This window comes from Urocampus carinirostris, chromosome 11, assembly GCF_059441175.1.
Source record: "Urocampus carinirostris isolate Australia breed hairy pipefish chromosome 11, RoL_Ucar_1.0, whole genome shotgun sequence".
NCBI classification, from domain to species: Eukaryota; Metazoa; Chordata; class Actinopteri; order Syngnathiformes; family Syngnathidae; genus Urocampus; species Urocampus carinirostris.
The window spans coordinates 15,516,081-15,543,863 of record NC_142359.1 but is presented as its reverse complement, the minus strand read 5'-3'; the positions used below and the strand labels follow the sequence as shown (position 1 = coordinate 15,543,863).

Sequence of the window (27,783 nt, the reverse complement as noted above, 5' to 3'; positions counted from 1 at the left end):
CGGACCGGTACAGAGTCCGCATGACGGCAGGTGCTGCACCAACCAGTCTGTCGATCTCTCAGTCCATCCTACTTTCACTCGTTAATAAAACCCTATGATACTTGAACTCCTCCACTTGGGGCAGGATCTCATTCTGAGTACCATGGCCTCGGACTTAGAGGGGCTGATCCTCGCCCCGGCCGCTTCACACTCGGCCGTGAATCGCTCCAGTGAGAGCTGAAGATCACGGCCCAAGCAAGCCAACAGCACTACGTCATCTGCAAAAGGCAGAGATTCAATGCTGAGGCCCCTAAACCGGAACCCCTTCCCCACCAAGGCTGCCCCTAGAAATTCTGTCCATAAAAGTTACGAACAGAATCGGTTCCTTTATTTATTTTAATAATAATTCAAAAGTATACAAATATTCACACTTAAATTTCCTCAAAAGCATACAGTTTTGAGTTTTTATTCATTCAGTGTGTATTTAGTCCATGATAGTAATAAGAATTGCATTGATTCATCATCCTGTCACGCAGGGCTGGAGAACAAGCATCAAAATCCCATCAATGGGGAAAAGAAGGCAGGAGCAAGTTGACATCGGCAGGTCCGTATGGCGGGGTATTGTCCCCCGCCTTAGGGCACGGAAACAATTTAAAACGTCTGATACAGACGCGGCCTCGTCACACTAACGCATGCACACAAACTCGCACGCACAGAAGTCCAATGGTTTACAAGAAGTGGGGAAGAAATTCAGAATCAAGTAGTGCAAGGTCAACAGGAATAAGTTCAAGGACACAACCCCCTAACACCCCCCCCTCCTCCAACAGAAAATAAATCAGAAATGAAAAATGAATGCAAACATGAGCATCAATTTTAAAGTGACATCATTTTTCATGGATATCAATTATAGTCTTTGAAAGTAGTGCAACACAATTATTGCCCGTCCCCTCTTTAGGGACCGATCCTGCTATGTTAAGACCTGCAATGTATACCTACAAATAGATGCCATGTAAATAAATAAGCACAGAAATAAATCACGTAACACCTAGATATAGCACATAAAAGCAATGTTATCATTTATCTGTACATTTTCTCCTTTTTATTTCGGTACTTATCTTGTCATGTATTTTGTCATTTATTTTGTAACAATAAAATCTTATTTAAATGAAGAAACGGCCCAGTTGTACTTTTCACCTATTGGTTGTGCACCACTTGATCAACCGATAGGGGAAAAGCCAGTTTGACCCGCCTTCTCATTTGAATAAAAACAAAATAAATAAGTGATCAAATATATGACAAAATGCATAGTCATATGAAATCATCACATTTATGTAAAATATTTAGGTATTGCGTGATTTATCAATGTGTTTATTTATGGTACATGTTTTTACAATGTTGGTATCAATGACGATAAAAGTGATTCATTTTAATTCAAATTCAATATTTGTAGGTACCGAATTTATTCGTGTATAACGCAAACCCCTCATTTTTTTTTTACTGGAAATCGTTAGAATTTTTTTCTCTCACTTTTTTCAGTTAAAGCTTTTCGGTTGCATGTGAAATTGAACCCGGGTCACGGTGGTGAAAGTGCTGAATTCGAAGCACTGGGCCAACGGTGGGATGGATCACATTCGAAAAGGCAGTTGATTTTATCTCACAATCACACTATTTTTAGTCACGGTACAGACCTAAAACTGAAAAACAGGCCTGGAGAGGGATGGGAGCCATCAGGCTGTACTTGCCCAAGACCTAGCACAGAAAGTGGTTCTCATTCATCCCATGTGGTTAAGGTATCCGTGAACCAGTGACGAATGTTAATTTCGTTGTGTGTTTCACATGTTACAATGACAATAAATATGTCACTTAACAATGCTTAGAATGTATATAAAATAGAAGAATATAATATAATTGATTAACATTGAAATATGTGAAATGTACTACGACATTAACATCCGTCTTTGGTACCATGACTAAAGATATTGTGATAATGAGAGAAAACCCAAATGCCCTTTAGTATGCCATTTACATTACTGGTGGTCCAGTAGAGTTCAGTGCTCTCGCCATCGAAATCAGGGATGGAATCCGATTTCAAAACAATAGTTTTGCGATATACACTACTTATTCATTTATTTCTACATAAGGCAGGATTGGTCCGCCGCACCCCACTCTTGCAATGTAACAGTGTGGCAGACTGGGGGCGGGGCGAAGGTGCAGAGATGCTCCACCTTATTTTTTTTGCGAAGGAGTGCCCCGTTGTCACAAGTCATGGCGTGTTTGGCTTCGGTGAGGAAAAACTAAATCATCTTGCCGCCACTTCACTTCTTCTTCTTGAACAAGCTTTTGATTTTGGAAGAGGAGCGCTTGATTTTCTCTCCATTGTCGCTGGAGTCCTGGGAGGAAGCACTCTGCAGCTTATGCTCACGGCCCATGCTGCGGCCCTGCGAGTCTAGCGAGGCCAGAGATGGATAGCGCCCCACAGGGGGCAGCACCCCTGCAGGCAAAGCCCCGAAACTGTACGACTTTCCCAGGACCCCGTTATAGGCAGCCTTCCCCGATGGGGGGGAAGCAACTCCAGGGTCCGGTGCCACCCGCGTCAGGTCCGGAGACGGTGAGGTGGAAGGCGGTCCTGAAGGGGCGCTACTGGGCGGAGGGGGTCTTGGAGGTGTGTTTGAGGTCCCAGTGTCGCCGGACCACGGTGGGAATTCGGGGTTGCGTTCCAAAAGCAGCGCTTCTTCGCGGGAAATCTTGCGGTACGGGCTGTCCGGGGTCGGCAGCCTGCGGCCCGTCGAGGAATTGGCGCTATCCGTGTCGGGGCTGCTCTCTGTGCCGCTGTCCCTAGAAAACATGGAGATTAGATTAGATTAGATTTAGTTTATTAGTTCCCATCGATTGCACCGGAAGAAAACAAGAGATTACATTACACTACAACACTAAAAAACACACAAAAAACAGCAGAATGACAGAAATACATGACAGTAGGACAATGAGGGCAGACTGATTCCATGGGTTAGCGGGGCCTGTTGTTTAGAAAGGTAATGGCAGTGGGAATCGGGCCCTCCTAAGTCTTGTGGTTCTGTATCTGATGGTAGTCCTCATAATGAACTCATATTTTATTTTATACTCGTTGGCCTACACGTGGTAAAGCTTGAACCAGCCCGAGCCCGACCAATTAACTTGATTTGAGGGACCAAGCCCAAAGGATTTTCATGATTCACTTGTGAGGGCCGGGCTTCTCTCTCACAGACTTTATTCTTCAGTCATCTGCCTATCATTGTTCTTTCTTTCTTTTTCTTTGTGGTGTGCAGTGGAGGATCCATGCAATGGATTTATTTCCTGACTGGGTTGCGTTGCACAAGAGGAGGACTGAATACATTGCGCGGCACAAAGAAAACGAAAGAAAGAACAATGACGGTTGGAAAGTTTTTTCAAAAAAAAGGCAGCGAGAGAGAAGCCAGGCCCAGCCCGAACCCGAACGTAACGATTGACATTTTAGGCCCGACCCAATTTCTGGTCAGATTCGGGCTAATATTTTATCTCTAATTCACACACATTAATGAATGGATCTGAATCAAACACCTGAGATTCCACACGTTCAAAGCATTCCTCGCCGCTGCTGCCGCTACATACCCCCTCCTATCCGAGCTGAACATGACGTATTCGTTGTCCGCCTCCAGTGGATAGGAGAGGGACGGGCTGGCCATGGAAAGCAGATCTGGGTCCGGCGACATCATGGACGGCGGCGAACTGACGAGGCTCCGGCGGGAGCGACACAAACTGCTGTTCCGTGTTAGTGGGGCCCTCTTTAACGTGGCTAAAACAAAGAAAATGAAAGGGATTCATGTATGTAAGAAAAACAATATGACAAATTCTTTTTTGGGAGTGTGTCTAATAATCAGGGTTGGGTAAGGTTACTTTAACTGGATTACTTTCAATTACTTTTGGATTACTCCAATACCAAATATACTAATAAAAGACAAAAGAAACTAAATATGAATAAAATGACTAAATTTTGTGCAGGCTTGGGGAGTAACAGAATACATGGAACGGCAAAAATGATGTTGGCAAGATGTTTGGATTTATTTTCATTTTGTTTCTGTCGCATTTTATGTTAGTTTTGCCGGAGATCAAAGAGATCAAAGCCAGGAGAGAAAGCTTACCATGTGTTGTGAGTCATAATTGTATTCATATTTAGTTTTTTTGTCTTTTATTAGCATATTTGGTATCGGAGTAATCCAAAAGTAATTGAAAGTAATCCAGTTAAAGTAACCCTACCCAACCCTGCTAATAATCTGATGTGACTTATAGTACAGAAAAACGGCAATTGTTTCAGTGACGTGAAATAAGGAGTCGCAATGTACCAGCTCTTTTTTTTTTCAAAGTCTGTCCCTAAGAATGACTCACTCGTAAACTGCGGAACAATAGGAGGTGTGTCCTCATCCAGATCGTCCACACCGCCAGCGATAGGGTAAGGGGGGACGGAGACGCGAGGCATCACCACCCAGCTGTGGTCCGTGTACAGGCTGGCCGTCAGACTGGGGAGTCCCGAGTTGTTGACCACCGGAAAGCCACAAAGCCTCTCGATTTGCTGCCAGCGGTGCAGCCGCTCTCTCAGGCAAGCCGTCACCTCAGACAAGGATTTTCTGAAAGGGAAGAAAAAAATTGCTGCAGGTATTCAGGAGCTAAGGACGCTGATTTGAATGCAGTGGCCTTCCCTGCTGGTTTTAAAAATACCAGAATTATGTGTTGTCATTTTGTCCATGAGTACTTATTGTATAATTCCAAATTGTTAATCGGCTTTCATTCTTTGCTTTCCCCCTGGCTGCGCAGCTTCCAGTTCATGTTCAAGCATTTAATCGGTCAAATTTCAGCCATTACTTGTTGCCAGGCACCCAAATCTACCTGCAGGCCCTGTGTCAACAAAGCTGTTGCTTTAACCAATAAGATTTCAACATGGCAAAACCAAAGCCATCTCGCTGGCATAGAAAAATGCCAGCGTTTTCACAAACGATGATTGGCTAGCGGACGGTAATGCACCAAAGTGATGGTGCCAACCGCCGTTAAACTTGAAGAGGACGAAGAATAACGATTGGCCAGTAATACAGTGTACTAGCCAGAGCTAGCAAACTGTATGTAGCGAGCTGTACAGGAAAATATATTGTTGTACAATTAAGAGCATTTTTGTCAACCGATAATGGCTGAAGGAGAAGAAATGGATTTGGTCGCAGATATAGTGTCAAGGCTTTTTTCAGGACCGACTTTTTGAGAAAAGCTGGAGATCATTAAGACAGGTTGGACAAGTGTGAAGCTAGCATTTATTTTGGCAAAAACCCATGAAGTCTACAAATATATGAAAAAGGATCACCCAGAAAAAGTGTTTGATCAAAAGCAATAAACTTTTGCTGGGCTTGGAACGGATTAGCCCGTTTATATTCAAACATCGTCTGAACCTACAAATGTTTCAGGTTACAAGGCTACTCTCAGAAGAATGAAATGTGTAAGTAGAGGTACCACTGCAATTGGAATCCTTTTGAGAAAAGAAAAAAAGATGGACTTTGAGACCGAAAAAAATATGTTTTTGGTAAGTAAAATGTGGCTATCTTCCTTAATAATATTGCAATTTAACAAAGTTATTAGAATTGCTTTTTATGTGCCATAAAACAGTTATTGAGGGTTGGATTAATTCAGACATAGCACTACTGAAGGCCTACGGGTGAAATGTGCAGCCCGCAACTGTTTGAACAGCACCATTACTCACTTAGCCTCGAGTATCTTGTGGTCCACCTCGTCCAGGGACGAACTGTGTGCGACGTGTAGTGTCCCGAACACAGAACTTCTCTTCTTTTTAATTTTCTCTGCCTGACAAACAGAAAGGCTAAGAAATTGGTACCCCAAAAAAAAAACCTAGCACCCGGTGCCTGCTCAGTCACAGTTAGCTGACCTCATCCTTGGCGACGCAGAGCTGCAACTCGGCACTCTGCTTTTTGATGTTGTAGTACTGAACTTCCACCTCGTGAGTCAGCTGGAGCCACTTCTGCAGAGCTTCCGGCAACGAGCGCTCAGAGTGCATCTCCTTCTCGGCTCGCTTGAGGGCCTTTCGTACCTACGTAGTGGGTAGAAGTTTGCGTTTAGGGCAGAGGTGTTCAAAATCCGTAAGCCGGATCAGGCCTGCCAACTGATGTAATCCAGTCCGTGAGAAAATACCAAGAGAAGCATCACGTCAAACAATGACCTGCAATTTCAAATATGTCCACCGGATGTCCTCACAGCCAGTCATCGCTCCCAAAGCAAACCTTGAACTGTAGCTGTATTTGCTGACTACCATTTATTAATCAGTGAATATTTAAGGAAACACCCATCCCGATGTTATTTCACTTAAAATAAAAGTCTTGCGCGTGATGTTTAAGACAATACGATTACACTCACATTGGGGTGTGTGCATATCTGTTACCCAAAACATTTGCCACTAAACTACATTTTTTTATCCCAAATTATTGGAAATCACCTGGGTTAAAAATATACAAAATTAAAAATTAGTACCTGGGTGTCTTTGCAGAAGCTTAAGTTTCTCTCGTATAGATATAAAATCTAACAGCGAAGTACCAAAATCAGGTAAACATTTTCATTAAAAAAATAAAAAGCAGAATGACTTTTCACTCATTGTACTTATCTTTTGAATCATTTGCACTTAAATTAGTGGTTGTGTGTTATTTTTGTCTCTTTCCAGTTTGCATGAGTTTCCATGAGTTAAATAAATTGTCGTGAAAATGAATTCAATTGTTGTTTTGCTTTTGCACAGTCGATAAATTCAATAGATTAAATCTTAGTGAGTGAGTTAGCCTCAATAATTGTTTTTAATTGAATTTTAGACCCCTCAATCATAATCATAATTTAATTGTGAGCCTCCAAATGATCCCCAACCCCACAGCTATGGCACACTCTTTATGCCATTAATTTCCCAGTCCTGCTCTTGTTTGTTTTTTTACCCATGTGCCTCTTGAGCTAAACTTTAGGGGGGATGCTGAACGGCCCTCCTGTTTGTCATTCCTACCTGCACAAGCTCCTCTTCAGCATATTTGAGGCGGCTCAGCTCGCACTCTGCGCCTTCCCGCAGCTCCCGAAGCCTGTGGGCTTCCTTCTTGGCTCCCGTGATCTCGTCCCTCATCTTCTGCTCCAGGTTTTGCTTTTCCACAATAACTGTACGGTTTTCCTCCTGAGCCTTTTCCAACCTGAGAGGAAGGAAACCTGTCTGGATATCTGCTCTTGAAGCATTTCTTTTTCTGTTTTTGTTTGGATTTAGCTGGCTAACCGACTCTGCAGGTCCTGGAGGCTCTGCTCGGCGCTTTGGAGGCTTTCCAGATCCTTCATCATCTGGGAAACGTGCACTTTGCTGGACTTGTTCTGCACGTAGGCAAACCAGCAGCCGCCCACACCGATCACGATGGAGATCATGAGGACGAAGTCTTTTGTCCAGTTGTGCTGTGGACCTGAGAAGGACGAGGATTCAAATGTCAACCAAGACTCAAGTCAACCTAAGGCGGCATACTTACGAAGCGGAGGGCCAAAGAGGACCGCGTCCAGAGCCTTGAGGTTAAGTTTTTGTTTATGCCGCTGGTCCAATACCTTCAGCTGCATTGAGAGGAATGACGGCTCGTTTGCTGCAATTCTGCAAGACCAAAAAAGCTGATAAGTTTATTGTTCTTGCTTACAAGAAATAATTTAGTTGTTTTTAATATTGAACACCTGCAAAGGAGATTACATAGGTTGCCAGTGCGGTTCATTATTTTGACAAATATTAGTCACTGTTGTTTGTTTTACAAGTATGCACTTTTTACATCAATGTCACTATTAGCCAATAATGCTTTTCTTTGATCTCCACACTCTGTAGTGCAGATCTGATTTTGTAACCGAGGAGATTTAATAAAAAGAAAGGGCTCGGGGGAGTTGGCATTTAAAAAGGATTCGAATTTTTGCATATCGAGGGGTTTTTGTACTGTCCTCTCCTGTTCTACTTAGAAGTTAAAAATGCATTTATGTCTTCTCTCCTTATTTTGAGTGTCTACCCAGTGATTTAAGATACTTTACCAGTATTTTAATACACCACTGCCCGTCAATGTAGAACAAGATGATGTTTTACCCCCCCACCCCAAAAAAAAAACTCTGACCAGATGATAAAGGTTCTGTATCTAAGTCATATTATGAGGCTTCTTTTGCTACTGGTAATCACAGAAAACAGCACTATCCATTTTATGTGGGGAGCAAACCCCTTACTCCCCCCAAAAACAGCTTACAGAGGGATGGGTGCCATAAGCCTGTACTTGCCCAAGACACACCACAGGAAGTGGTGCTCCAAGGACCCTGGCGGTTAAGGGATCCAAGAACTTTGAACTAAACTATCAACATATTGCAAGCCAATGATCAGCGTCAACTCTCCAGCATCAAACCAAACTTCCCCCTATGCATTCCCCCTTGGACCACACGCACTCTGAGACTATCTGAGCGTCATTTTTGGGGGGATGCGTCTTTGGCCCTATCTTATATTTGTTAGTGCAAAACCCTGCCCTATTTTAAGATGAGCATTTCGGGCTGTAACGTGATCTCACGGTGCAGGAACCACCTCCCCACCCTCACCTGAGCTGCCTTCTGCAACCATCAGAGGGCGGCACAGTCAAAGCAGCAAAGGCATCTAGCAGCCACCTACCTTGGCAGTGTGTTGCCAGTCACTCGAAAGTCCCGGAAGTTTTTCTCATACTGGGGAAGCTCCACTGACTCCTTCAACCACAGCACTGCATCTTCCATTGTCCAGTTGTGGACTATAAAGAAAAATAATAGTGTTGATCTCACATTCTGTCCTAGCAGAGCGGACGGAGCATAGAAGGTGATGTATTTGCCTTCAGAGGTCTTCCAGCCTTTCCAAAGCTCCTCCACTGTGATGTGCTGGTCCTCGCGATGCAGGTTGCTGTGCTTGTTGGTCTGGTGCTGCTTCATGTCTTCTCTTATGAACTAAAAAGATAAAATAACATGTTGTAAAAACATTACAACACACTTTTTTGTAGATATGGTTTCACGTGAGACAGTCCTAGAGTGTTCTCTGGCTGCTCCCTTTCTCTCTCTCGCTCTGATACACATACACAGATTCTCATTTTTCCTTTTAGGGACTTTGAAAATCCAGCAAGTGTCCAACTTCCACCCGGGTTCACTTTCCAACACTTTCCTTTTGACAGCTCAGATCTTCACGGTTCCAAGGAGAAGTCTCAGTCGCAACAAAAATATAAATGCCAAAATGGCTTTTGCCCTTAATTGTCCCGATCCAAAGATTAAACAAACAATTAAACAAGACCTGATTTGAACAGTGTAACGTGACTGGTTTGGTATTAAAAGTATTGTTATGATTGGAACTGTGAGAGGAAACTTGTTTTTTGTTCGTTCCTTTTAATGTTGTGTGTGATTTACATTTTTTGGGAAGTTTTAGGTCCAGTTGATAGTAGATAAAATTGAATTTTTAAAAAACAACCTCTACAAGTCGAGGACTTCCCAGCCCTCAGGTGTGCTGCAAAAGCATATTTAACTAGTACACATATGTAAACGGACGCAGTGGCAACAGCAAACACATGACACATGACAAAGAAGAACAGAAAGCTAAAGTAGACTTACGGAAGGAAAAAAAAGTCAGACATCGCTACACTAAATAAGTGGCAGTATTCAGAGACTATAAATAATCATCAAGGGGGTTGTGGTGAGTGTTGCTTCAGGATGATGAGACAGACAGTAACCGTTTGATCAAAGCTACAGCGTGGTGAAAGCGGGTCTTAGGAGAATTTTCTTTCAAAGTCTGTAAATAAAGCAGGCCTTGAAAATCATGCAGGCTCGATTCAAAATCAAGCAGGGAAACTTTTTATAAATCTAAGTGAAAGTTTTTCTAAATACCCCCGAAGGGTGAACTCTTGTGGGCACACAGTGGTTATGTGAAGTTCAGGAACACCTGAAACAGCTTTCAGATTAGAGGTCCAGTGAGACCTATGTTGGGGGAGGGAGGTGGAAAGAACCAAGGGTGCTAAGCGCCAGTGGAATCCTTGTTGGATGGGGGTGTAGGGTGTCGACCAACGGGACTGGGAATGGCAGACGTGATGGGGGTAAGATTAAGCTCTAATCTTGATTACCCTCCCTTGAAATCCTTCCAAATAAATGCCTCTCTACATTCAGCGCATCCGGAACCGTTCACCTTTGTCGTTTTGAATGTCAGCTTGTAAGGTCAGCTGACCCTTGGCACGCCAGCCAATGCAAGTGGGAACTTGCCTTTTGGTTTTAAGTAAGGTTTGCTGCTGGCAGGGTGTGCTTGAACAACGGTGAGTCAACGGAGCACATTAAAACTCAAACAAAGACAGCACGGTTGATCTTTAAACACGAAACAATTCTGAGAGGGAAGTGTGGAGGAACACCTAAACTAAATAGCTCTCTGAATCAATCGGGCCCCATAGAAATTGCAGCCGGGTGGTTTTGAATGAGGGATTACCTCAGGTGTGATCCCTTCTCAAGGTTCTTAATCTTTTTCTCATGTTAAATTTATTTGGGTTTTTCCTTGCTCTCGTGAAGGTTTTACATCAGGGGATGTTGTAACCACCTTAACTCTAGACTTTTGCAGCCCTTTGTCATTATTTCACTAAGGGCTGTACAAACAAACAGGTCTAGACATAAACAAAATATCTAAAAATTGGTCAATTTCTCAAACTTATACAGAGAAAGACCCATAGCGCTATAGTAACAGTTTAGGTGAAAACTAAATGGACCTGCAGTTTGGGAAACTCCCAATAGCCAGTCTGCCCTGTTATTCTCATAATCTCATAACACCAATATATTTTTTTTAAAAGTTAAATATTGGCGCTAATGCCATGTATAGTCATATTTTCTAGCGGTGTTCCACAATTTACAGATATTCACCACTTCAGTCACGAGTGAGCTCTTGTCAGTCTACAGAACAAATACCGGCACTAACACAAACACGCGTAACCAACGCGAGCCCGAGAAGAATGGCCTGTACTTAGAAAACGGCGAGCCACGTGGAGTTAGCGAGTTCTCTGATGTCGGCTATATCGGACGCCCAAAGAAAGGCACATGCAAAACTAAGTGTTCAAGGTGACACATGCTCACTAACAAAATATTAGACAGGAAGCCTTCTTGACTCAATTCCACACTTTTTCTTTGATTTCAACTTCATGTTTTATGGCTGTGTTTAACTGGTGACCGGTTGACACCACCTTTCTCCTAACCTCAGCTGGCATAGGCTACTGCCACACAGGGTGCAGCTAGAGTTTTAAGGTTTAGGATGGTGAGGTCACTGGTAGTGTTATTCTGCACCCCATTCAAAAGCTATCATGGAAGACTCCTATCCGGGCTGTGCCTGTGGGCCATATTTGACTGCACGCTTCTTTGTCATATCATGTAATCTGTATTTGCACGGTAAACAACCATTCATCCATCCATCCATTATCTGCGCCGCTTATCTTCAGTAGGGTCACGGGGGTGCTGGAGCCCATCCCAGCTATCTTAGGGCAGTGGGCAGGGGACACCCTGAACTGGTTGCCAGCCAGTCGCAGGGCACACAGAGACAGACAACTCACTCGCTCATTCACACCTAGGGACAATTTTGACCAGCCAATTAACCTGACATGCATGTTTTTGGAATGTGGGAGGAAACCCACGCAAGCACAAAACTGTGCCGCTCACGCGCTAACCACTGCTCTGCTGTGCTGCCCAGGTAAACAACCAAACATCTCTAAATAAGCAATATTTATCAGTGATCGCTGCTATCCCAGTTGCTACCTACTGGGTTTTTATATTGTGTTCTTTCTTGTGTTGTGTAATTGTATATATTATACATTATACCGGTAATTGCACTACTTTTAAATTATATGTTACATTTTAAGTTATATTTTACCTTAAATTCTATGTGAATATGTGCACTATATGGGGCATCTTAAAATGTAATGACACTCTGAGCAATAACAATAAAGGAGTTCAATTCGATTCAATTGCATTCTATTCTATTCAAATCCAGTGATCGCTGGGTTTTTATATTGTGTTCTCTCTTGTGTTGTGTAGTTGTATATATTATATATCATACCGGTAATTGCACTACTTTTTAATTATATATTACATTTCAAATTATATTTTACCTTAAATCCTATGTGTATATATGCACTATATGGGGCATCTTAAAATGTAATGACACTCTGAGCAATGACAATAAAGGAGTTCTATTCGATTCAATTGCATTCTATTCTATTCAAATCCAAAATCCAAAATGTGAATTTGCCAAACTCACCTCCACACTTTCGTTGACTTCGATGCCGCCATCGTTGTCGTCGTCCAGCTCTCTATGGATGTGGCGCAATGCCTGCAGGCTGAAGCGGTCCGCATCACTCACGCATGGTGGGATGACCAACAGGCAAGGGTCTACAAGGGGGAGGCCACATCCTTGTCAGGTCATCGATTACCAACATTTAACAGGTCAAAGCATTGCATTAGAAAAACATCGTGTCACAAAAAGTTATATGAAGTGTCACCCTTTGAGCTAGATGATCAGTCTGCTAGCCTCTGGGAAGAGGTACTGCAGTGTGCGGTGCAGGACCACCAGGCTCCGCAATAGTCTAGTCCCCCTGGCCATTAGACTGTTAAATGGTCAATCTAACATATAGTTAACTTAAATCTAAACGGCTGCTAATCTGACTTTTGCACTACTGGCAGTTTTTTTTTATAGCTTGCCACTCCTTGCACATTGCTCTCTGCACTATTGTAATTACAGCGTTATTGTTACAGTGTTAATGTTACTGTGTACCTGACTTGTTAACCTGACTGCCCATTTTGCGCATCTGGTTAGCTACTCTTCTTGCACTATCGGCACTATGGTAAAATACTATACGTAGCCAAAATACAATACAACATTATTTATATCTGTACATTCAAGGAAACTGTGGGGGTCAGATGCATCGACATTTCGTTCTGTATACACGTGTACTAGAATGACAATAAAGTAGATCTGAATCTGAATCTAAATCTGAATCTGTAATATATTGTTTTCAACTGGTAAAACTGCAAACCTGACAGGGCGAACAGAACCAAGAAATATCGTAGAAGCTCTATGGTCCAAACGTAGGAGCACAAGAAGGCTGGGCCTTCTGCGATGATGCGTAAAACGCACTTGAAAAAGAGTAGCGCGCCATCACAAAACCCCGCTGAAAAGGCAAACTTCATTCTCTGTATCACTGAAGTCCCAAAAAGTGAAAAGCTCGTCACACCAACATTTCTATCGCTGTAAGTTATGCAGGGAAGGAATGATGGTCCTTCTGCAGGTGATTCCACTCGCATGAGGGCACATCCACTTGGCTTCAGGCGACCACACCTCTGATTCATCACTGTTGTGTGTCAATAATACATCAAATGTCGTCTTCAAATGTTTAAATTGACACATTTGCCGCAGTGAGAAAGCCTGGCTTCTCTTTGAACATTCATTCATACCAAAAGGGGATAGATCTGATGGATTTTTCTAACAAAACAACAAAACCCACATGCCATGCAAACGCCCCAAGCACCACCATAGCAAAAGCCCAACATCTCATTACCGGCAGACTGCAGTGATGTACAATTGCATACTTCATAAAATAAAATGTTTATGCCTATGGCTAGCGACCCACAAATAGCTGTTTCATGAGTACATATGGCTCGGAGACAACAATTTGCTTCAGCAAATTTCTTTGTGTTATCTTATTTCTGATTGAATTTCAGTAATGAATTTCAACTTGTGAAATCCTATGTAGCACTTGCAATAGCAATGGTTCGTTCCAGTATACAATGGGCACATTTTCCACTAAACTTACAGTCAAGGTCTTGCACGATCAGACCCCGTTTTGGCTGTTCATCACAAAGGAATCCTTTAAAAAAAAACTCATTAAATAATATGTGTTCACTGTTGAAACATTTATGATAAAAAACACAAGAGCAAAATAAACTCACAAAAACACCAGGCAACCACACAGAACAATTTAATTGTCAGACCTGTAGGGACAGATTTGACTGGGTGAGCATTCTTCCTTCTCTCTTGCACACGCTTCCTTCTCTCTTCCACTGCGCTAAAAGTAAACACTGTGCAGCCGGCAATTCGTCATTTGCAGTACTTTGTGACACTTTCACAGAATAACTGCTTGCACCTTGTTCTGAAATCATCATTTACAGAAAAAATAGGGGTCAAAATTAGCCTCAACGATCTTGAGGTACTGCGGGAGGGAGAGAAAATTAAATTTGTTGGTATGGGACACAGGCTCTGTCATTGTTGTTTTATAAGTGTTATCAAATCATCGAACGTCGCACAGTGAAATAAAATTCAAGGAAAAATTAAGAGCTGGTGGGCCGGTTTTGTTGAATTTTGTCTTGAAATATATGCTATGGCTCTCTGTCTCTAAAATTAAAAAAGCTAAATATTTTGCTAATGCCTCTTTGGGTCAAAAAGGTTCCTGACTCCCGCCCAGGTGAACTACAATGTTATTCCTCAAGTGTCATTTCTATCAAAAAATGAGTAACTCTTTTTTGTTTAGCAAGAAAAATACTGTTTAAAAGTGCTTCAAGAAGGTTTTAATGATTTCAAATATTTTTTCTTATCTTAAAGAAAAATCATTAACATGTTTTTTAGATAAATTTTGAAATAAAATTTAATTCATTCAATTCGGTATAGGAGCTTTATTCTAGATGAACACGTTGTTGGTAAAATATATGGTTTTAGTACTTATTTTCAAGTGTTCAACTTGAAGCACGGGAATGTGGATGCTAATTAGGATTAGCTGTTGGGTGAGCAGGGGTATTTTCAGACAGTCGTCGACTCTTTTTGCCAACCCGTGCATTTATCTACATTTCATAGCAGGTTTGACATTCAACTCGAACTGGGAGTGCCAGTATTTGCTGCCTTTTTTTCTGATGAATTATTCACTATTTGCTTAACTCCTACTCAGTATGAAGTATGTTAAATTGCATTGATTGTCACTTGCACACGCTGTGTCAAGAAGCAAACAAACTTGGAGCATAGCGCAGTCATCAACACTCATTCTCTTGGTGTCAGTTGTCTCTGTCGTCCATGCCAGGCTAACGACCGCGGCATTTCGAGCGTGCCGGGTCAGTTTACAGGTCAGGATCGAGCTCGGCAAGCCTCTTAAGAAGCAGAACTTTGGCTGGATACGTGCCATGGCTAACTTTGGGATGAGTCTTGCAGACATGGAAACTGCAGCTACTTCCTTGGTAGCAAACGAGTTTCCCCAGGAGCAACAGAGACGTTACACAATGAAGCTGCTTCACAAGATGTTCAGGAGCTTGCATTGAAAGTAACAGTTACATAATATGGAATATGTAATGCCGTATTTGACTTGTAGACAGGGAGGCTCTTATAACGCTCGGATGTTTACACGCTACAAACACCCAAAAGTCCTGCTCAGAATTATCAGTTATGTTCGAGAGGATGATCTTTGAAAAAATGAAAATTTTTATACATCTATCCGTGTCATTTGAGCACCAGTGTCAACCCATCAGATGTGAAGAAAATCAGATGTGATGGTTAAACTGTAATGACATAACACGGCCACAAAATCGTGTCCCCCCCATGATCTGCCATATTGTGAGACAAATCTGCTATAATTGTTTTCATCCTTTATGTGTTTTTTCAGGGTACGTATACCCTTTTCATGGCAAATTCAAGCACTTTTTAAGCACATTCAAGGACAATTTAACAATTTCTATTGTTCCTAACAACTCGTTTTTTTTCACCTGTCTTCCTGGGCACGACGCAATTCAGGTGAAAACGTCACAGAAACTAATGCCAGCTGCTGTCAGTCACGAGGTAGGCAAAAATGCATCGGCAAAGGAAAGCCACTAGAACAGGCTTATCGGCATCATTTTTAGGATACTTTCTTATTTTATTTTTTTCACTTAATGTGTAGTATATCGAGTCACAATGCCAGGATACATGGCCACAATTTCAAACATTTACAAGCACTTCACCCGAAATTCAAACGTTTTTTACACCTTGAAAGCACAGCCGTGTTTCTTCCAACCAATGAAAATTAAAAGTACCAGTGAGCCCTTTTTTGTCAATTTTCCTTCCGTTTCCTTTTCTTTTGGATCTAATTCTGTTCACAAACTCTTCCAGAAATATCTTCTGAAGCTTGAGAATAAAGGAAATTCTGAGATATGTTTAACTAGTTGTCATTTACATTGACAGTCTTTAGTTCTTGAAATTCCCAACTATGACAGCACAAGCCTTCCCTTCCAGGGTGTTTTCTTTTGTTTGTGTGTTGAAGGATACTGATGAGGAATTATGTGACGGGAAGTCACTGCGAGTGACCCTCATTCCGTCAGAGGAGGTGGCAGGGAATGGGGGAGGGCGACTCACATTTAGAAAAAATATCAAAACAGCCGGTCCCAAAGGACTCCAAAATTGGAAAGCATGGAGTTATTTTAAACATGGCAGGTTCCCATCCGACAAATTGTGAGAGCCTAACAACAACAGGTCAAGTCAAGTTCTGTTTATTTATAAAGCCCTTAATCACAAAGAGTCTCAAAGGACTGCACAGACCACAGATTATTGCAAACCACAGACTATTAATACACTGTCCCCTGATCTAAAACTTACACGAGGGCAAAGAAAAACTCAAAAACCTCAACATGAAGAAAATGAAGAAACCTTGAGGATGACCAGGCTGCAATGGATGTTGCAATAAAAAATAATACACAGATATTGTCAACATAAAATCTAGGTTATTCATATGCTATAGAATAGAAGTGTGTTTTAACCTTAGATCTAAACATTTCCAATGGGCTTTCAGATCGAATCTCGGGGGGAAGAGCATTCCACAGCACCGGGGCCCGAATGGAGAACGCTCTTGAACCTGCGGATCTCTTCTTTGCTCTTGGTAGACCAGCAGTTTCAGAGCGAAGGCTCTGGACCGGAACATAGGGGGAATTAAATTTTAAAAGATATGAGGGAGCATGTCCATGCATGATTTTTGTACTACCAACAGAACCTTTAAATAACATCTTAAGGTCTCCTTTGCTTGCACACCAGCGGACCTTCTTAAAAGTGGACATTACTTAAGAGTGTATGCAGGATAGTCCGTAACGGACATGGTTCCGAAAGGACCACGGCCGTCCCTAAACTCAGACGTGACAACCCCAGAGATACAACTGGCCAGCAAAAAAATTGGGTGTCCATAAGATATAACCCTCGTTTCCGTCTCACTTTTCATGGAAAATCCGAAAGCCCTGTGTGCACCTACGTTTCCCCCGGGTGCCTCAAAACACTGTTAAATAATCGCTAATCCGTTTGGCCTTTTTAAAGCGAAAAAAAAAGACGGAGGGTTTAACTCGAGTGTAAGGTCAGTAAGAAACTTCCTGAAAAGGAGACATTCTCTGCGGTCAGGAATCTCTAGAACGTTTGAATAACAGCTCCCTAAACACAGGATTTACCATATTCGTATCGCTTTGGGAAAACCTGCCAGACTATTGGTACGGAATCTTTAGTTCACTTGCACGGTCTCTGAAAATAATGGCTGGCCTAAGAAAGAAAGAAAGCCTGCCAATGGGCTGCTAGTGTCAAGAATTGGCAACAAACCGCTCCGATAGGGAATCAAATGAGCACAGGTCACATGGCAAGGTTATGCGAGGTTATTGGAAACCAGCGATCTTTCATTGTTGTGATCCTGCTGTGGACCAAAAGGACAAACATTCCATTACACTTGGTTAAAAACATGAGAACATTTTTAAAAAAAATCTCTGAAATGTTTTCGGGTGGGATGGGCTGCAACACAAAAGAGTAAAGGGAGAGGCGCTGTTCATCATTATATTGGTTGTGTTCATGTACGGATCCAGTCGGATGGCATTTCTGGAATGCCGTAAAGAGCTGAGGTATGAAGTTGCCTAAAATATTGAAGCGTCTGCGTCTTTGACGTTTTGATTTTCCAATATAACATCTGTAGACTGAAAGTGTGTGTCAGCACAACTGTTGACGGTTTCAGAAGAATTCAAGTCACAAGGACATTAAACGGATAGCAGGTCAAGTCGGAAACATAATTCCTATTATTAATCCTCTGAAAGTGAATGTGGTGACCCATTTACAGCTTAGATCTTTGAACTCGGTACTCCAGGAGCGGTTCAGCTTTCGGTTTTGCATGATAACAAAGCAGTCCTGCTTCTCGTTGACCTGCTGGTAAGAAGCACAGGTCGGACTGTTAACAACGACGGAAGGCACGCCAAGGAAATTCACACCTCCCTTAGCGGTGCCCACAACACTGGAAAGTCCCTGACGGGCTCGAGCTGGCCACAGCCTCACATACTTTATACCAACATGAAACGCGGGACCGGAACTCACTGCCGGAGAGAGCTCAGGTGTCTGTGAAGGGCACAGAGTAGGGTTCTTCCTGTGTGAGGCTGACAAGTCTTAGGGACCAGATGAACAGGTGCTCTTAAAATGTTTGATTTCATTAAAGCAATGACAAATGCATGGGAATCTTTTGCCTTTGACGTTACGAAATCTCTCCATCGTGTTCAGTTTGCCCGGACTCGATAGGAGCAAACTTGAAAACCACCTTTTTTATGTGGGGTATCAGCCACAGCCTAGCAGTTAATGTATTTTCCCCACCAAGTGCGGCGGCGGCAGTCAAGGGTGGCACACTGCCAACGAGAGGATAAACACCTTTTATGTGTGACCAACCTGGGTTGCTCCAAACAGTCTGATGTAGCCTGGTGCTAACTGTACATGGTGACTTTGTATTAAAATTTGAAACCCGAGAAGAATGACATTCCATCGTAGGAAATTAACATTAGTCAGCCGGCTGGTGGAAAATATGAAGGGAGAACCCTATGCAAGAACTGTCAAAAAAACCTCTTTCACTTGGAAAACCTATTTGAACATGTTATTGCAACGCGTCACTTATATACAACAAGCTGCAAGTGGCAGTCGTTCCAAACGTGACGGAAGTAAGACCATCGTCCTCTAGGCTGATTTCCAAGAACTGAAAGAGTCTTGCAGCTCGTGGAAAGAGCATTGTTTGTTCAAATCACCATTAAATCCAAGGACACTACGTTCATGGTGATGTCGCTGCTGAACCCACTTGCCTCATGAGGCAAAACAGGAGCATGATCACGGCTTTCCCGGCCAAACACATCGGCCCGACGCGAGTCTGGAATACAAAACGGCACCAATCCGTTTAAAAAGCAGGCATGACGTGCACACAAGGACTCGCTTTGTACTCCACGTTGGCCCAAGGCGAGCTGACGCCACAAGTGTGCCCGCGGGCACTGACGCCGCATTGTCCAAAGGACAGGGATCAGAAATTTGTTCTCACACTAGGAGAAGGACAAGTGCGTGATCGACTGCTGAAACAATCCTTGGCAGTGGCTCCAAAAATTCACAGGTGCTACATTCCACGCAAATTCGTGCCTCGTACATGTCAAAGCAAAGTTGTAAACAATGGTGTTTCAGTGAAATGGATGAAGAATATATGCTTTATCAGGGTGTTTTGTTGCATGTAATTACTTGATTTGAGGTTAAGAGTTCTTGCTAGATTTGTACATGGTCTGCACTGTGTGCTAGCTTGACGCTAAAATAATTGCATAACTCTTTGCATCTCAAATATCTTGAAAAACGTGTACGAAGTTTTTTTTTTGAAACGGCAAAATCCCAACAGCGTTGTGAGAATCCCAGAAAAGATTATCTTTGCCTTAAAGTTCTCCGGTTCTTCCAGTTTTCTGGTGTCTTCCCAATCTTGTCAATGTTATATGTCAAAAACCGAGCTTATGCAGTGAGCAAACAAGCCTGCGGCGTGATATTGAAATATATATACCAACAAACACTTCTACATTAGCATTTTAAACGTCAGACTCTCATTCTGCCAATATTTGCGTGCCGCCCCAGGTGTTTGGGTGGGGATTCTCACGTCTGTCCTATCCCCAGAAGCGCCTACAGGGTCGGCCTGTTCTGAAGATTCCTTCACGTGTGCCACTCACATGTAGGATAAATTGTTATTCCTTGGCACTTGGCAGCATTGTCATGTGGCCACTTGCCATCTGAAGCAGCTGTAGGCGTGCCAGCAGTCTGTTTTGACATATTTAGCATGGTTAACCCAACTCCAGAGTTGCAAAGTTCCTCACAGGTTGACATGAGGAGGCTTGGGTACAGGTGCTGGTTGCAGGCATGTTGAGCATTTTAGGTGGATAACGAATTGGTTTAAGAGTAAAACGGGTCGAGATTTGGTGTGGCTCTTTTCATTAGTACATCCGGCTCGGAGTTAAAAATCACTATTTTAACACGTGAGCACTTGAGTGCAATACCGCATTTCTACCACTTTCCTAGCTTTAAGGCTGTTAAGAAGAAATATAATTCGATTTTTTTCCGTGATTTTAGCCAATGAGATGCATCAGAACACACATGCATGTGTGGCATTTGCCTTTTACCATTTCCTGGATATTTTTTCAAGAATGAAATTTGCGCAAGTTATGAAAAAATGACAAACGATCAATGACAAGCTGGTGGATTCTTAAGAGGGGTGTTTGTTGATTGCAAAGTTGTGAAGATTTGCATCTGCAAAACGAAATGGAGGACGAATAATTACTACTACATTTCCGTCTTGGAACTGTGACCACGTCGTAAAGTTGAAGGTGAACATATCTGTATATCCCTCTGGTTTGCAATATTTTGTAGCATTTTTATTAAAGACCTCTGCTCGCACCTTTTTTTAAACTAATATTCATGACAAAATGAGAGTCAAAATGAACTTCAATGATTGAAAGTAACTGCCGGAGAGAGAAACTTTTTAGGTGGGATAGACACAGGCTATAACATTATTTAAAGTTCACAGATCCCTTAGCCACCTCAGTCGTCAGAGCACCACGAAGATGCAACTCAGGACAATTTTCCCCACGGTAGATCTTTCCTATACAGTACTGTTTTGGGGGCAAAGTTTGTAGTAGTCCATTCCTTGATGTTGTCTGCCCAGTTTTTTGGGGGTTTTCCTCTCTTCCTGCCTTCTTGGACAGTGCCCTGGAGAAAAATCTTGACCAGTCCTGATGATATTGTGAATGCAACTGCAATTTTTCGTCTGCGCGCAGTTGACAACAGTTCTTCGTCGGGACCGATGTGCCTAATGATTGTGTTGCGCACTCGTTTGTCACATGAGCTATGTATCTGATGACGAGAAACTTCCTGTAACATTGTAACATTGAATCTTCATGGTATAGATTTGATTTTCCAGCTTTTTTTTGTGAGAATCTATGATGTAAGTAACTAGCGATTGCGCGTCTGATCTTTAATTTAATTTCATTGTTATGTTTCTCCAGATGTCTTTATCTCTGGTAAGTGCAGCTGGTTTGAGCTATCCCGGCCATGATACTCTGGTTCTGACCCCTTTTCTGACATGACAGGACCAAGACATTCAAATTTGGTGACAGGTTGAAGCTCCTGGTGGTTGATAGTGATGTTTGTGGTGACACCTTGCAATTAGTGCTGATCCTTTTTCTTGAAGACTTTTCCAACCAATCGTGTTTTTGACGTGGCAAAACTGCACGTGTAACGATAAAGATGGAAGTAACCAGCGCTTCCATGAGTCTGATATTTGATTTCACTGCTATATTCTTGTCCCCCCAGATGGGTTATGAAAAATCAAATGTCATACAATGAAATTAAATGCATTAAAGAATTGGCATTTGTCTGGAGATAAGGTTTAGCAGATTTGTTGGATTTTGCCTTGAAATCCAGTAAAAAAAATCCAAATCTGTTCAACTGTGCATACAACTGAAAGGGTTCTTTCTGCACTCTTCACTTTTACCTTATTTCAATTCATTCATTTTATTATGTTTTATCTGTGGTTTGAATGCATTGTAAAAACTACATTTTAAATTTTCAATGTATTTTATTGTGTGTTTTTAACCTGTCTGCCATTTCTGTAAAGCACTTTGAATTGCCTTCTTTATGAATTGTGCTATACAAATAAACTTGCCTTGCCTAAAATTTTTGCATTTATGGCTCCTTGAGTCAAAACGATTCCCTTCCGACCCCTGACCTAAAGGTATCCCCATTGGGGGGGGGTGCGTTAGCAGGAGGGGGCATGGCTTGAGTGGAGCTTACCTGAGGTGACTCCATCTCCAGTATCGGCCGAATTGGAGCCTGGTACTGCAAAGATGACGAGTCCACGCAGCAACATAATCAGCACCGCGGGGATGCTGCACATCGTGTGGGCGGGTGGGAGAAGATCCGAACCGGCTGTGAGATAAAGCGTCGGGGCCACGGGCCGGATTCAATCTTTGGGAAACGATTCGCAAGCGGCGGACAGTTTCCGAGCACTCATAATGTTAGCAAAACGTCCCACGCGTGAACCTAAAAGCTTCCACAGGTACTTGGAGTGTAGCATTCCGCATCAAATAAGCTATCAACTGAATAACGCATCTGATCGTGGAAGGCGCTTGGTGAGGAGGGAGCACTTATGTGCAGGAATCCCAAACCGGCCCTCCCCCAAAAAGAAAGTCCAAACCGTTGAACCGAGTGTAAAATCCGGCGGGTTGTTGCCAAGTAGTGCTCTACTTCCATGTAGTAAAAACACGTAGGTCCGGATCAGCCTCCTCTTGGCCACAAAACCCAATTATTGCAAAGAAAATAAAACACTTCCTCCTCTGATTTTTATGGAGGCGCATGATTGCTGCCTCCTTCCGTTCCTTATTCGATTCCGGGGCTCATTGTAAAAAAAAACCCGGAGATGATGCAGAGGTGTCGGCGCGAATCGCAAGCCATCGCCGATAGTTAGCCGGCCGACGCGTGCACACGCGCGCTTAGGCGGGGACGCGCACGTCCAGCAGGGGCGGAAGTCGCTATGCAAATGAGCAGGCAGGGAGGCAGTAGGTGTTCGAAAGCGTACGTAGCTCTTGCGTGCTGCGCGTGCACGTGCGCGCGCAATCTTTTCAGTCTGAAAGCTGCGTCACTGCTGGTCGTCCTGAATTCGGCTAAGCGGCTCTTCGTCTTCCGATTGGCCGCTGTGCCCCAACATGGCACTACGTGATTGGCTGCTGTCGATGGTGGAGGCGGATCTGGCACGTCCACGACGACAGAACGCGGAATACATTAACCACTGGTTAGTAACCAGTATAAGCGGTTTCAAACGAAACGCATTAGATGCTACGTCACCATAAATTCTCAAACTCATGGTCTGCGGGCCAAACGTGCCCCCCACGTCATTTTATGTGGCCTGTGAGCAGTGCATACCTGTCAACCTGTACGTTTTTGCCGTACAAAGTACGTTTATTATGCATTTTAAGACGTGTACGACGTACAAGAAAATCTGTACGGAAAACCGCAAATTTGTCAATGATGGGTACCATCCGGTATACACAGACTATCACGAAACGGCAAATCAATCAAGTCAAACGAGTTCGAGTTGTGTAGTGAAAGGAAGTCTGTTTCTTTTTAGAGAACTGGCTTTTTCGGCTCAACTCATTAAAGAGACTAGGCTCACAAACGGCTCACTTGCTTTGATGCATCTCATCTCTCATTAGCTGCACCGCTTATCCTCAGTGGGGTCGCGGGGGTGCTGGAGCCCATCCCAGCAATCTTCGGGCAATGGGCAGGGGACAACCTGAACTGATTGCCAGTCAGTCGCAGGGCACACAGGGGCAGACAACTCGCTCGCTCATTCACCTAGGGACAATTTGGACCGGCCAATCCACCTGAAATGCATGTCTTTGGAATGTGAGAGGAAAACGGAGTGCCCGGAGGAAACGCACGCAAGCACGGGGAGAACATACAAACTCCGCACAGTAAGTCCGGTAGCTGGATTTGAACCCACACAGGAGGTTCCCAAGACCTTAGAACTGTACTGCACACGCGCTTACCACTGCGCCGCCGTTACAAATTACTATGTTGTATAAAGATAGATAGATAGATAGATAGATAGATAGATAGATAGATAGATAGATACTTTGTTCATCCCCAAAGGGAAATTCACATTTCCAGCAGCATCCCTGAGCTGAGAACAATCGAGAACAATCGAAAATAACACGGGAGCTGCTGGAGTGGCTGCCATTCGTGACGGCGCCGGAAGAAAAGATTCAATTTGAATCATATACAAACAAACAAACAATTGATGTTAAGAAAAAGAGGAAGTATAAAAGGATAAAATGAAAAAAGACAGGTTTTTGGTTATCCCTTTAATCAGTATATCACCAAACAATAATTTAATCCAGAAAATGAATTAATAATTTGAATAAGATAATGTATTATTCTACTTAATTCTATTTGCATGTATTTTTTCCTTCTCCAGTGAACGTCCAAGCTACTTAATTTTTGAAGTTTTTTTATAATAAACCTCATTCATGTCGAGCAACTCAGTATCTCACAACAAAATGTTAATTAACAATATAGATGATATGACAAAACACATGTACAATATAACATGTTAAACTTCATAAATAAAAACGTTTGAAAAATAAATATGGTGTAAGATTATTTTGTAAGGGAAAGTACGACAGTTTGTAAGGGCATGGAGCCGTGGAGGTTGACAGGTATGGCAGTGTTTTGCGCATTACTGTAAAAAAGTAATGTTACAGTTACTAATTACTTCATTGAAAAACTAATAACATTACCCTGCAGACTACTGACACCTAGAAGTAGCACGTTAGTCTGAAAGTCACTAATTCGAAATTACCATAAAAGTCGCATTGAGGCCGACGTAATAAAAGAAATAGAGGAAACATATACATCAGCCTCCTTGGTAAGGTCTATTCAGGAGCACTGGAGAGGAGGGTCCGCCAGGAGGTCAAATCTCAGGTTCGAGAGGAGCAGTGTGGTTTTCGTCCAGGCAGTGCAACACTGGACCAGCTCTATACCCTCTGCAGGGTCCTTGAGGGTGCATGGGAGTTTTTTTTATCCTACATGTGTTTTGTGGACTTGGAGAAGGCATTCGACCGTGTTCTTCGGGGGGTCCTGTGAGGGGGTGCTTCAGGAGTGTGGTTCCTGTATGCCCGGTGCCACAGTCTGGTCCGCATTGCCGGCAGTAAGTGGGATTCGTTCCCGGTGAGAGTTGGACACCGCCAGGGCTGCCCTTTGTCACCAATTCTGTTCAAAACTATTATGGACAGAATTTTTTTGGCGCAGCCTTGGTGGGGATGGAGTCTGGTTTTGGGGCCTCAGCATTGCAAAACTGCTTATTGCAGATGATGTGGTGCTGTTGGCTCCCTCAGACCATGATCTCCAGCTCTCACTGGAGCGATTCGCAGTAGAGTGTAAAGTGGGGATCAGCACCTTTAAGTCCAAGACCATGGTACTCAGCCAGAAATGGGTTGCATGCTCCCTCCTGGTTGGGGATGACATTTTTTCCAAAGTCGAGGAGTTCAAATATCTTGGAGTCTTGTTCACGAATGAGGGTAGGATGGAACGAGAGATTGACAGACAGGTCGGTGCAGTTTCTACTGTCATACTGACCCTGTACCGGTCCGTCGTGGTGAAAAGGGAGCTGAGCCGAAAGGCAAAGCTCTCGATCTACCGGTCGATCTACGTTCCTACCCTGACCTACGGTCATGAACTGTGGGTTATGACTGAAAGAACATGATCAAGTGGCTGAAATGAGTTTCCTCCGCAGGGTGTCTGGGCTCTCTCTTAGAGATAAGGTGAGAAGCTTAGTCATCCAGGTGGGACTCTATGTAGGTGTCACATCTGACCCCAATCTGTCCTTCCTCTTCATTGAGAGGAGCCAGTTTAGGTGGCTCTGGCATCTGATAAAGATGCCTCCTGGACGCCTCCCTCGGGAGGTGTTCCAGGCATGTCCCACCGGCAGGAGGCCCCGGGGGCGACCCAGGACACGCTGGAGAGACTATGTCTCTAGGCTGGCCTGGGAACGCCTTGGGATCCCGTCGGATGAGCTGGAGGAAGTGGGTGGGGAGAGAGATGTGTGGGCTTCCCAATATATGGAAGCAGTAAAGCCTTCATATTTCTTTGGCTGGCTTGTGCAATCTTGAGAGCTTGCAAACTAACACTTAGCCGAGACACTCCTATCCATATCTATCTTGGCTTCAGACCACTCAAAGATGTACTTCTCCATTCCTAGGTCGTGTCCAAGACATGTCTTTTTTCTCTCCATGCATGAATTGTAGCAAAAATGATTTTACAAATAAAAAGACCAAAATTAGACATACTGTAAACAGTGCTCTTGTTTGCTCCATTGGTTGAGTTGGTTTGTTGTCCCTGTACAAGCCATAAACACTACATGAGAATACATCTTGGTGAATGAAAAAATATTGGAAAAAAATCCTGAATAGTTGTTTTATAATCAAATCTTATGTCGCTGAATCCTAAATTAATTATGAGCCTCTGAAAAGACCCTCCAGCTAAGGCATAGTATGTATGTATGCCATTGCTCTACTAGTCTGGACTGGGCCCCGTGATAATGGTTTTTCTACCCTGTGGCCCCCGAGCTAAAATGGATTTGACATCCCTCCATTACTACATGATATTATCGCGTGTGTATATCGTTTCGCTTCTGTTCTATGAGTTGCGCTTTGTTTCTCATCCGGCTGATGGTGAATTTTTTTGGGAACTGTCTCAGGATGCCACCATCTGGCATGAAATAAATCTTTCCTATGTGTTTGCATCAATATTACCATTCAATTTTGAAGGTTTGCACAACAATCTACACAGTAGCACAGGAAATACATCAAATACCAACGAGTAGCAGAAACGTGAGCAATGCAATGTCTTATAATCTGACGGATGGAAAATGTTTTCTTTATAAAGCATTTATACTGCAAGTGCACACTTTTTGGATGGTTGTCATTATGTTTGAGTGGTATTTGTGACTAAAACGTTTTTTAATACACAACCAATCGTGTTTCGAGAGAAAAAAAACATTGCAGTGAAATCAAAGATTGGACTCATGCATCTTCCTCGTCACTTGCAAGACATTGATTCTCAAAACGAAGCTGAGAAGGAAAATCCAGGCCAAGAAATGTCTTGGGATCACCTGTATAGCCCATGTGACAAACAAAACAGTGCATAACACCACACATCAGATGGCAAATTGGACCCACAAAAAACGCAAACTCAGGACAGGAACCATCAGCAGTAGAGAGTTGTCCAGAGTTGTGTCCTCAGTGGTTCCCTGACGACGCAGGCAGTTAAGGGATCCATGAACCGTGAAAACAGCCGGACTTAATTCATTGAATGTTACACACCAAAGAAAATTAATTGAAAACACATTGAAAATAAGAGAAGACTATAATAACATACACGAAACTTAATCCAAAAAAGGGATAGATAGATTAACATCAATGTGCAAGACTTGTTTTATCAATAAGAATACATTTTTAATATTTTAAATGCTTGCACAAATTTGATATGAGAAGATGGAAACGAGGGGGGAAATTATGCACCCTAAGCTGGCATCTTGACAAACCACATGAATACCTGCTGAGTAAATTCCTAAAGAAGGAAGTAGTGTATGTAGTTGTACTAAAAGTAGCAGTGGGTTACATAACTAACTTAGATGCATCATTTTGAAAACATCTTGTGAATCCATCACTGCTCCTTTAAATATGACTTAGCATTTCCTTCACTTGAAGCACAGTCAAAGTGTTCCATATTGATATATATGATAATCCAGATTTATTTTCTTTCAACTGTTGTTGGGAACAGATTCTCATTTGCAGCGCCGACCTGGCTAGCGCTGATGTGCAATGCATAGAATAGTCATTGCTTACATCATAGTGTACATGGTTTACAAAATGCTTACACAATGC

General features: G+C 42.8%; 1 protein-coding gene across 2 annotated transcripts; it reads right to left on the bottom strand.

The window, feature by feature from the left end:
• Positions 1–429: 429 nt before the first annotated feature.
• On the bottom strand, positions 430–23,104 carry stim2b (stromal interaction molecule 2b). Of its 2 annotated transcripts, none has more exons than XM_088346669.1 (12): positions 22,133–23,104; positions 12,299–12,429; positions 8,868–8,979; positions 8,678–8,789; positions 7,527–7,642; positions 7,286–7,463; positions 7,028–7,205; positions 5,918–6,079; positions 5,735–5,835; positions 4,381–4,619; positions 3,556–3,790; positions 430–2,814 (listed from the first exon to the last, which is right to left on the bottom strand). In XM_088346669.1, the coding sequence occupies exons 1-12, from the start codon at positions 22,233–22,235 to the stop codon at positions 2,295–2,297; spliced, it is 2,187 nt and encodes a 728-aa protein (XP_088202795.1). In that variant the 5' UTR covers positions 22,236–23,104; the 3' UTR covers positions 430–2,294. The 2 variants fall into 2 exon arrangements, with proteins under 2 accessions (XP_088202795.1, XP_088202796.1); XM_088346670.1 differs by having other exon boundaries at positions 3,607–3,790; positions 22,133–23,103.
• Between the last annotated feature and the right edge of the window lie 4,679 nt (positions 23,105–27,783).

What these genes read in the sequence shown, in the direction of transcription:
- stim2b (XM_088346669.1), bottom strand. Translation starts at nt 22,235, where the DNA reads ATGTGCAGCATCCCCGCGGTGCTGATTATGTTGCTGCGTGGACTCGTC. An exon ending in CTGAAGAGGAGCTTGTGCAG is followed by an intron (nt 6,080 to 7,027) that starts GTAGGAATGACA and finishes CCCACTACGTAG; the next exon opens with GTACGAAAGGCCCTCAAGCG. An exon ending in TATTGTTCCGCAGTTTACGA is followed by an intron (nt 3,791 to 4,380) that starts GTGAGTCATTCT and finishes TCTTTGTTTTAG; the next exon opens with CCACGTTAAAGAGGGCCCCA.